General features: G+C 37.5%; 1 protein-coding gene across 1 annotated transcript; it reads left to right on the top strand.

The window, feature by feature from the left end:
* Positions 1-8,432: 8,432 nt before the first annotated feature.
* On the top strand, positions 8,433-9,714 carry LOC139716332 (uncharacterized). Its single transcript, XM_071627885.1, has one exon. The coding sequence runs from the start codon at positions 8,806-8,808 to the stop codon at positions 9,712-9,714; it is 909 nt and encodes a 302-aa protein (XP_071483986.1). The 5' UTR covers positions 8,433-8,805.
* Positions 9,715-11,379: the final 1,665 nt, after the last annotated feature.

Below are 11,379 nucleotides of genomic sequence, written 5' to 3' on the forward strand. Positions count from 1 at the left end.
TATACCATTAAAGCCTAAAACATACGGAGACATCACCATTGCTTTTCAAGAAACCATAGCCATAACTGTTGACAATTTAGTATATAAAAAAAAACATTCTTATCAGATCTATTTAGTATATCTAACAATATTTAGCATTAACTATACTGATTTCAGTTTGTACATTAGTTGTTCTATCCCTAACTCACAGTTTAGAACTAGTTTGAGGAATTAAGTAAAGCTGGGTTTTTGTTTTACGTGCACTAATGGTAAATAATGCCTTGAACGACAACCTCGATTAATTACCGCCATCTTGAATTTTGTGTGGATACTATTTTTATCGCTAAATATTACACACTGGCAAAATTTGTGCCAAATTCCAAGCTCCTATCTCTTTTTGGAAAATACTTTCTGTTCAATTTTATCTCCCTCAGAACAATCTACTATGATGAAATGCTACAGTAATAGCGATCAGCGTCACCTACCACTTGGCATGAAAAGTTAGTTTGCAGGTACTTGCAAGTCACTAGACCGTTACAGTATTACATGTGACCATTTAAACACATTGTATGCAAAATTTATAATGCATAAATGTAATTTTTTCAAGTTTTAGACGTTAACTTGTCAATAGTGTATGATATTGCCTGTAATTCCAGAAATATGAATTATGTCTCAAGCTCAGTAAATCTCAATCTCAATCGCAGGTTTCAAAATAATTCTTCAGTTCTTCTTTGATAAATACTAAATCATGCATTTTCACATTTCTTCCTTTTTTCAAAACAATATAAAAATATGGATTTCCCCCCCCCCCCAATTTATCACAATACACAGCTAAAGTGGTATCAACTTTTAGGAAGTTTTACGCTCCTTCATATGACATCAAATGTGTTGCAATCCAATGTCTCTATCAAATTTTATGTTTGAAATGTTAATTTCAATAAAAATGGCGGCCCTATTGGACCGCATCTGTACTTTGGAGGTTTTTGCAACAACTCTATTGAGGTGTACTTACGGAACATTGCTTAATATGGTTAATATTATGTATGGTCTTGTTTATAGAGAGAGTGGAACTCGAAAAGTAAGCACGATCTTGGATTTGACCCTCTGTGACGTCTTTGGGAACAGATGCGTGTAAATGCATATTATGTAAAATGGGATTTCAAGTTTGAGACATTATAACTCCTGAACCAAATACAATACTGACCTCTAATTTTCTCCAAATATTGATTATATGGGAAAGATGTTAATTTCTGCATGGTTTTCATAAACATTTTTAATTTCATTTTTTTTAAATTTTTAGAGAAATATTCATGGTGCATTCTGAAAAAAAAATGTCTCCGTAAAAACCTAAGATGGTTTGAAATAGCATTAAAATGTTCAGAATATATAAAAACCATATAAATAGACAGCAAAACAGATTGTATCAAAATCGAAATTATACATTTACTTTGGCGCAATACACTATGCCAGCTTTGATGGCCTGCAATCTTGAATTTTTTGAGTGATTGATCCAGATTTTGTTTTAAACTTTCTATAGCAAGGTTGTTTCAAGATTCTACCTCTATTTGAAAGATATTTTTGCTTCATCTCATCTGCTTCAGAACAATCTACTTTGAAATAATAGCAATCAGCGTCACCTGAGCTACCACTTGGTATGAAAAGTTAGTTTGCAGGCACAAACCCTTGTTTGTCAAAGAAAATGTCTGCGTTTGCCAAGACTACTACACGCACCACTGGCACTGCTACAAGCGCCAGTGTCAGTGGTGCGTGTAGTAGTCTTGGCGCGCGCAGGCTCTTTTTACGACCAACAAGGTATTGTCACAACTAAAGTGGCCATTTTTACATAGTGAGTTTTCAAGTTTGAGACATTATAACTCCTGAACCAAAAACGGTACCGACCCCTAATTTTCTCCAAATATTAATGATATGTCAAACAAAATTCTTGAAACGTTTTAAGATAATCCTTCGGTCTTTCTCTGATTTATGCTGAATCAAGCATTTTCATGATTTTCCCTTTTTCAGAAAAATATCAAAAAATGAGTGTTTTTTCCTTAAAATCTCAATCCACTTATCACAATAACCCACAAAAATGGTATCAACTTGTAGAAAATTTTATTCTCTTTCATATGACATCACATTTGTTGAAATCTGATCTTTCAATCAAATTCTATCTTTCATATAACAAATTCAGTAAATATGGCGGCCATCTTGGACGCCATCTTGGATTTGGAGGCTTTCGCAACAAATTTTTTGAGGTAGACCAGTGGAATGTTGTTTGTTATAATAAAAACTTGAAAATAAGCATGGTCTACTTAGTTTGTAGAGAGAGTGCGACTCACTCGTTAAGTAAGCGACTTTTTGGGGTTTGGCCCTCCGGTTACAGAGGGCTCTGCCATTATTATTACCCTAGCGTTGCCAGGTACCCATTTATCTGGGTCGAGAGGGACATGGTGGGTAAAAGCATCTTGTCCAAGGACGTAAGCACTGGGCGGGATTCGAACTCGTGTCCTCCGATCGGGAGTCGGGAGTTTTATCCACTATGTCAAAACATCTTCAAAAGTTTGCACTATCACATGTTTGATATCGATAACTATCATGGATGCAAATAAGGAGGGGTTGGCGTCATCTCATGCGTCATAAATTATAGTTTCGAAATTGTCTATTGTTGTAACTTACAGAAATACACTGAATACGATCATAAAATGCACTTTAGTAAACATACTTCAGAGTATTGATCTTAAAAAAAAAATAGTTTGTTGTGCCTCAAACAAGAATTTGATCTAATAGATTCTCACAGAATGTGAAGGTGCTTTTGGTTAGATTAAAAAGATGTTTAGCATTTTCTACAAAGACTGCGACAAATTTAATATTCCGGCCGAAATGTCCAAAATCACGGCTTCGAGCATCTTTGGAATATGCATTTAGCGGTCGCATGCAGGCTCATCAGGAAAATGGCTAGACATACAAAGTGGAATGTCTAGAATCATTGTTTTCACTTTAGGGTCAACAGACATCATCATGTATATAAACGGGATGGGTAACCCAGACAGAGAATTAATGATATAATGCTACATCATGTTGTACTATAGCTGCCACGTCTCTGTGGCTTGATAGATAATTAAATTTTAACATAACTCGAAACCAAAGGGATTTGTTGGTGTGTGTGTGTGTGTGTGTGTGTGTGTGTGTGTGTGTGTGTGTGTGTGTGTGTGTGTGTGTGTGTGTGTGTGTGTGTGCGTGCGTGTGTGTGTGCTATGTGCGTGTTTATGTGTGCATCTGATGATTGAATGTGCATCAGATCACCACAACTTACACTACATAGGAAGCTATACATGTAGTGAAACCAGTGTGTAGACCGTGGATCAACGTTCACAAACGAGGAGATTATATTACCCTAATCTCCAATTCTGTGGTTGAAAAATGAGCTCGATTTGTGTGAGCCTCGATCGCCGCCATGCTACCAATACCCAGCATGCAGTTCCTTTTGCCGGTCAGTTCGATGATTCCTCCACCATATCCTATACGAGTATGACGTCATCACAACCACGCGGGGAGGTCGATAACCTTGGAGAGACTCATCTTGTCTACAATGGTTTAAATCTCTGGGAGGCACTTGAAGAACTGGGAAATAGTAACATTGTCGTGATTGTGACGTGGATTTCAGATTTCATTCACACACACAATGCATCACAAAGAGCGTATCAATTTTGAAGGCGAAATTAAAAAAAAAAAAGGAAAGTAATTTTGACGGTGCATACAAGTCATAGTGCAATTTGAAAACATTTGAATTACTATCATTATCGCCTTTTCAAGTTTGAAGTTGTGTAAGATGATGTAGATTTTGATTGACCGTCATCATTTAGATTCAATGTTTAAAGACTTATTCTGATAAAATATGGTATTAAGAATTTCTATTCAAATTATGTATCAAAACAATTACCGTCAAATGAAATTTATATCATCACATCTTACACAGCTTCCGACTAGAAAATTATGCATCGCATAATTTTCTAACACTTTCATCGTAATAGCAATGAAGGAAAAAGTCCATTAAATGCCTCCTATGAACAAACACATCAAATCCTATGAAGAGAGGCATAATCCAAGTTTATAGATGTACACGTCATTGATCATAAGTCTTGGAATTGCGGGATGTTATATCACAAATTCCTTTTTCCTTTTGTATCCAACTTTATTGCAAAATATACAGGCCTAATCTTGTTTCACTTTTTCGATATTAACAAGGCATGGATGTCTACGTGATTGGTATCTCCGTGGCTTTTAATATCAATTCAACAAGGGAGAGTTATACCCAGCTGCATAAACTTTCACTGAAATTAGTTGATTTAGTAAATAAACGCACAAGACAAAGAGACAACATTATTAAAAAACAACTAAACAAATCGCAAAATGTAACTCTTGTATACCACTTTGTTAAAATTCGCTCATAATTATCACCCAAAAGAGAAGCTTTTTTTCTTATCTTTTGAAATCAAGGCCATCCCATTAAGTTATCATCCCATTAGCAGCGTTTCCTCATTGCATGTTTTTATTAGTTTTGGAGTTCCGAGAATAGGAAGAGAACGCGATGAGTATTTTGTGGAACTAGAACAAAAATAAACCAGCGTGGGATTATAGTTTAGAGGCGTGGATCATGACTCCACCGATGTTTCTGTGGAAGAGTGTAATATGTATTTTTTTTTTCGTATTTCCTCCTATAATAGTAATATAAGCTGTCAAAAATATTTTTATGTATTGACCAATCCCGACCAAAATTTTGATATTGTTTATACACATAGCCTATATAGGCTTGGTGCTCAGACCTCACAAGGGTGTGAGGCAAGTGCTTGCATTTATTAGACCTTAAAGGAGACCAAAACCCAAAGAGCATTATGGGTTGAGTGAAAACAGCAACATTAGTAGAATACATCAGTGAAAGTTTGAGAAAAATCGGACAATCGATGCAAAAGTTATGAAATTTTAAAGTTTTTGTCCTGTAATGACTGGATAAGGAGACTACTAGAGTTTATGACGTCATGTGTGGACAACAATAAAGAAAATAAAAGAAGAATTTTAAAAATTCATGAAAATTACACATTCCATCAAGTTGTTACTAACATAATGTTAAGGGTAGTTATCATTACCCCTGCTCTCTGAAAGAGGTTAGTCAAGGGCTCTGTCATTAACTATAGAAAAGTGAAAGTATGTTGAATTTTCGTTATATTTTCTTTATATTATTGTCCACACAATGATGTCAAAAACTGAAGTAGTCTCATTATCCAGTCTTTACTACACCAAAACTTTAAAGATTAATAACTTTTGCATCGATTGTCCAGTTTTCCTCAAACTTTTCCTGATGTGTTCTAATAATATTTCTGCTTTCACTCAATCCACATTGTTCTTTGGGCTTTGGTTTCCTTTAATTGAGCCGCCTATACTGCTCTGTCTCTCTGTATATAATCGTATATGTTGCACAAAAGGAATAAATCAAACAACTTGATACACAAAAATAGCAGCATACGTAAAAATACAACAATAAAGACAAGCAAATAATTTAGAGAACAGCCTTTGAATAAGCAGATATGAGAGATAGAAGAAAGACAGATAGGCCTAGAGCATGGGCAAGGAGGAGAGATGTATCGGTTGGGGAGGGGGGGGGGGGTTACAGTGTGAGTAAGAGAGTGTGAAAGCGAGCGGCAGTAAATAACTCGTCGACAATCTAATATTAATGGCACATTTACTTTTCACAACTGAATGACAAGCTGGATTTCAAACTTTGATTGGGCTCACACTGAGAAATGTTATTTATGACACAGAATTACGAATAGATGTATCAATTGAAAATAAACAGAAAAATGCTGAATGAATGCACTGAATATACAAAAAAACAAGTAATGCATATTTTGAACGAAATGAGTAAATGAATATTATAAATGAATTAACAATTGAAATTAAAATGGATTTAAATGTAGATGAAAAGTATAAAGAAATCAGCATTACTTTAACCTCCTGATGGAAACGACAAGAGTGAGAACTAATCGATGATTGTATCAGTAACAGAATGATAGATGATTATGGAAAATAAAAATGAAATGAAGTAAAAATGGAAGAGTCAATCTATAGTTGTCAAGCTTTTAATCCTGTATTTCCTATTGACTGCCAACTGGATCGCAAATTAATATCATATATAACATCATTATAGGCGTTTGAAAATATCTGATCCGGTGAAGATGAAGTGAGAGTGTGGAGCCATTTTGTTCCCGTCTCGTCGAATGAATGCAGCAAGGAGGAACAATAAAGGAGGTACCACCTCACTTATATAAAGAGATTGCAGTTTCGGTTGAGAACTAACTTCAGCTTTCTAACATTATTTTTTGTTTTGGTGAGATAATGAGAAACTGTTTATGAAATATGAAAGAGCATGTAATTCTATGAGGAATTCAACGTCCATTTGATGAAAATTGGTTTTGAAATGGCTGAGATATCCCCCCTCCCCCCCCCCCCCCCCCCAAAAAAAAGAGCGATCCTATAAAAGGTGGGACCCAGCTTTTATTATGATCTCTTTGTTTCACTTTTGCTTTTGGGTGCCTCAGCCATACCACGGGCCGATTTTCATCAAATCAACTTTGAATTCTTCCTATAAGATGGTATCCTCTGTTCTATTTCATAAAAGTTTAAAGCCAAATTCTCATCTCCACCAATACTGAATTATCCCTTTAATGTATAACCGCGCATTCTGATGGAAGAGCTACTGATTGTGCCGTCACTCTGCTCCCAAACTTGCAATCGAACTCTGATTAGAGTGGTGAAGGATATTCCTCTTTCCTATCCCACATAAAAGATTTGAGATAGAAGAACATTATAATAAACTGACCTGGTCATGGCGAGTCTGTCGCACATAAGGCATGCACCGTCGGTCATAACGTGAAGTCTTGTATAAATCTTTGACCCATCGGAATATTGGCAGGCTTCAACAATTGAGACCCCAAATCTTTTGAAATTAATCAAGAAACTACAAGCATCAGGTGCATAACGTGTTATTTCACAATGATATGTTATTCAATATCGAGAACAAAGCCAATCACACCTATAGAAGCTAATGATCATAATATATGCACACTTTTATAACAGAAACAAATGTTTCCACATCAAAGTTTATATATGCCGCTTACAAAGAGCAAAAAAAAAATCATAGTACAACATTTACAACTCAACATTCTTACGTTGAAGCCCGGCTCTCAAAAAAAAAAAAAAAAAAAGGAAGAAGAAAAAGAAAAAGAAACAACATCCCTTTCCGTCTCCCCCCCCCCAAAAAAAAAAATGTGATGCAACGATCCTTGAAACAATATTCACAAAGTTCCCGAACTTCGATAGAGTATACTAGTACTGCGACTAAATGAAAACATTATCAATGATGATGATGATGATGACTGATCAATATCCTCACTGTTATTGTCATTATTGTTACATGTATTATCATTTTTGATTTCTTCATGTTCTCCTCTCCCCCCCCCCCCCTCCCCCCCTTCCCCCCCCCCCCCCCTCCCCCGGGTCCCCCGCCATGATTCCGCATATCATTGTATCATAATCCTATACAGGGGCGGATCCAGGAATCCCAAGGGAGGGGGGCACGCGCCCCATTTTTTTCTTTTGTTTTAACGAAAAAGAAAAGAAAAGAAAGGGGGGTGGCGCCCAGTGCTCCCCCGCCTGGATCCGCCACAGCTCCTGTAGGTCTTCGTCATAGTAATAGTTTACTATTCTACTTGATGAACATGCGGGGCCCAACACTCAGACCAGAATGAAACAATATATGAATATTCTCTACCACTTTCACGAGACCGTTTCAACAAGATGTTACTCTTGACGTACACTCGCGTACACTCGCCCAGCAACTGTGTTCCTATGACTGTGTCAAAGAACATGAATGGGCAGCGCTGAATTCCTGCATACTAGTACTCTACTGTATATCCTTATCTCTGTTCGATATACCAAGGAGTATACTCCTTAAATATACCATCAACCGTCATTGTCAAAAAGGCAAGGAGAGAGAGGGAGAGAGAGAGAGAGAAAATGTGCGTGGTAATCTATAGGCACATCCTCATCACAGCATGACGGAATATACTGTGACGTTGGTCAGTGCAATACATCAAAAATCTTTTGTATCCACTGACCATGAGTCAAAATTTACGGATGGGTGGGGGAAAAAGAAAGGAAAAATGTTCTCCCCTACACAGCACAGCCATGACAGCGGTCGATTTTCTGATCTCTCACATTTTACTATCACAGCCCTAGAAAGTGTCTTTCTTCATTAGTCTTTATGCCATTCTTTTACACAAGGATGAACAGGCTTCCCAGCGCCGTGACTGAATATTTTTGAGAAACCGACTGGGAAAAGAACTAGCGCCACATGATCATTTCTCGCCATTTTGGTTGAGTGTGTGTACAAGTAATGGTAGAAAACTGTTGGCTTGGCATGTTATGAACGGAGGCGAAGCGGACTTCCGACACATTGAGCCGTTTTTATCGGATCCTACAATGTTAAGGATGTCGTCTTCAGTATGGAGGAATTAAGGAACAGTATATGGGATACTTGCTGGATTTTGAAAGCCTCTGTGGTAAGATGAAATCGAAAAATACTATTTGAGCGGAGTTAGAGACTAGACTCTCGTTGGCTTCAGTGCACTTCTTACCGAGCCTCGCTTAGCAAGGCGTTATTGTGGGTACCTGCTCATAGCAGGCTGTATGCATTGCATTGCTAACTACGTCGTGCATGCATTCTGTGTGGTAGGCGTATTGTGAAGAGTGCATTAGGCCTTGTATAGCGCAATGGCGAATCCTGAAGGAGGCGGTGTGAATAGAACTAGGGGTTCTATAGACGACGGCAATGCCGTTGTGAATTCTGGATCTGCAGCTAACTTACAGGATCCAGACCCTGCATCAGATACTGAGCAACATGGTGGTGTGGATATATCAGGCCAGAAATTGGGTGGTAAGAAGAAGGCCTGCTTTCAGATCACGCAGGTGCTTCCAGTTAGCAAGGCTGCCAATAATGATGGCAACATGGATGACCCCGACAGTAATGATGAACAAGATGAGAGTCATGCAGATGATTTCTCATCGTCAGAACGTATTGACTCATTTAACATGTCCAAGTGTAGTATACCAGATCTCGACCATTCGTTAGATGATAGTAGCTTTGATCCCGTAGTAGCCCCGTCATCAATGCCAGCCCCATCAGGAAGTGCTGAAGAACAAACAAACAATGTAACAAGCAATGCTACTCAGGCCAATGGCAATGGTCCCCATCGGTTTAAAGTGGTCAGAGTCGCGTCCGAACCGATACGCAAGGGCCGATGGATATGCAGAGACTTCCCCAGCGAGTCGTCTAACGTTAAGACCGCGAACCAAACAACTCCCGACAGCTTACGGAACCAAGACCCTAGTAAAGAAACCCTACATTCTGGAAACTCAAGTGCTGCAAGTTCTGTTCACTATGTCCATGGCCAAGACAATAACTCGGACAACCCTCTTACTGTGGTAGACGAGAGTGGGAAACCCTCCGACCTGGGTAGAAAAACGAGCAGTACAAGTACAAAAGACTCTGAAAACAGAATCAATCCAAAAGCGATACAGGAGGACCAAAAAGATGATAAGCTCAGACTAGTTGAACAATTGAAAGATGAGCTAGATCTTCAAGAGCACACGTCAGAGTCTACCGAAGGGGATGAAGGGTAAGGATTCAAAATTTATGTCTTGTTGTGTATGTGTTTGTGTTGATTAATAGACTTAAAACTCAATGATTTTTCTTCTTCATTTATGTGATAGTTCAGAAGGAGAGATGCACTTTAAGAAGCCAATGTTTATTTAAAAAAAGAAGAAGGTGTAGCCCAAGTTCTTTGCTTAAACCTTTCTAAATATTTGAAATTGATTTGGGATTGTGATGTGCAGTGCAGACTACAGCTGGCTGTAGGAGTGAAGCAAATTCAAAAGACCACATTTATGGTGCAGTATGTAATAATGGTTTGGTCTAGGATGCTGTATTACTTTCACACTCTACCAGATCTACACAGTTCATGCATGCACCAAGATGGTTTAAAAGTGATTCAAAATGTGCTCTTTGAAACAAATCTTTACTTTCTATGTGTCAGACTTATCAGATTTATCTACAGAACTGCCGGAAATATAAGCATGTTGCATTAAAAAAATATGAAATTGAAATTGTGCGAGAATATTGTACAGTACATTTGCACATTGCCCACAGCACGTGTCCATAACCCAAGGTCTCTTTGCTTTGCATCCAGGGTTCTACAGCTCAAGAAATTCTGTTGTGTTCTCTTTAATAGCCATTTTTTTTTTTTTTAATAGCCATTTTTTTTTAATAGCCATTTTTTTTTAATAGCAATTTTTAATAGCCATTTTTTTTAATAGCCATTTTTAATGAACATACACTTACATCTTTGGCCACATATTAATGAATGTACATTTCTAATGCTCTTACGTGTATAATTATATTGGACATGGTGCTTTGAATGGCACACATTTTTGTGGATGTTGAGCAAATATGTTAGCATAGCATTGCTACGTGTAAATGCCAAATCACCTCCTTGTAGCAGTGAACTTTGAGAGTGTTTGAATCAGAATTCAACAGCTACATTGCATGCAGCATTTATTGTAAAAGTGGTTTCTTTCACGTACAGAAACTTTTGCAGTTTCCGTCGGTGCCGACTTTTTCACACGTGTTTAAATTCGCGGTCGGTAATGATAGCATTGTAACAAGCGACGAGTTCAAAATATTTTCATGTGATGTTAAATTCGCGGTTCAACCTCAAAGCGCGAAAAGCGCAAAAATAAAACCACCGCGAAAGAAACCACTTTTACAGTAGTCTGTTTTCGATTTAAAATTCAGTTTGTTCCAGGTTGAGATTACATTTCTGTATCCTTCATTCCCCTGTGACAAATATGATTTGATAAATGTTGTTTATATGTTTGAGTTCATGTTTTCCCAGAATCATGTGTTCCATAATGTTCTAAATGATGTCATGATGATTGATAGGCCACTATTGATTTCTCATTACTCTTATGAAAGAGGAAATATGGAAAAATATCCTATATACTACTACTGTGTTTCTACAGAAGATCTCATGGTGTTTTGATTTTAGTGTCAGGTTATGGTGACATTCAACAGAAACCTACAAACCCGTTGCCATGTACATTGCAGGGGCAATGGCTTCAGTTTTGATGCTTCTGATGACTTTCTTTAGAACCACAACTTCTGATTTTTCCGTTCACATCATGTCTGCTGGTTGCTTGTAGCCTAATATTCATAACTTGTCAGAGCTTGTGGTGGCTCAGCATCAATTATAATGCAGCATACATGTACTTTTGAAAAAAAAAAAATTT

This window comes from Diadema antillarum, unplaced genomic scaffold (assembly GCF_040938485.1).
Source record: "Diadema antillarum isolate AM-2024a unplaced genomic scaffold, OU_Dant_1.0 scf00000064, whole genome shotgun sequence".
NCBI classification, from domain to species: Eukaryota; Metazoa; Echinodermata; class Echinoidea; order Diadematoida; family Diadematidae; genus Diadema; species Diadema antillarum.

Coding starts and splice junctions, on each gene's coding strand:
- LOC139716332 (XM_071627885.1), top strand. CDS start 8,806: ATGGCGAATCCTGAAGGAGGCGGTGTGAATAGAACTAGGGGTTCTATA.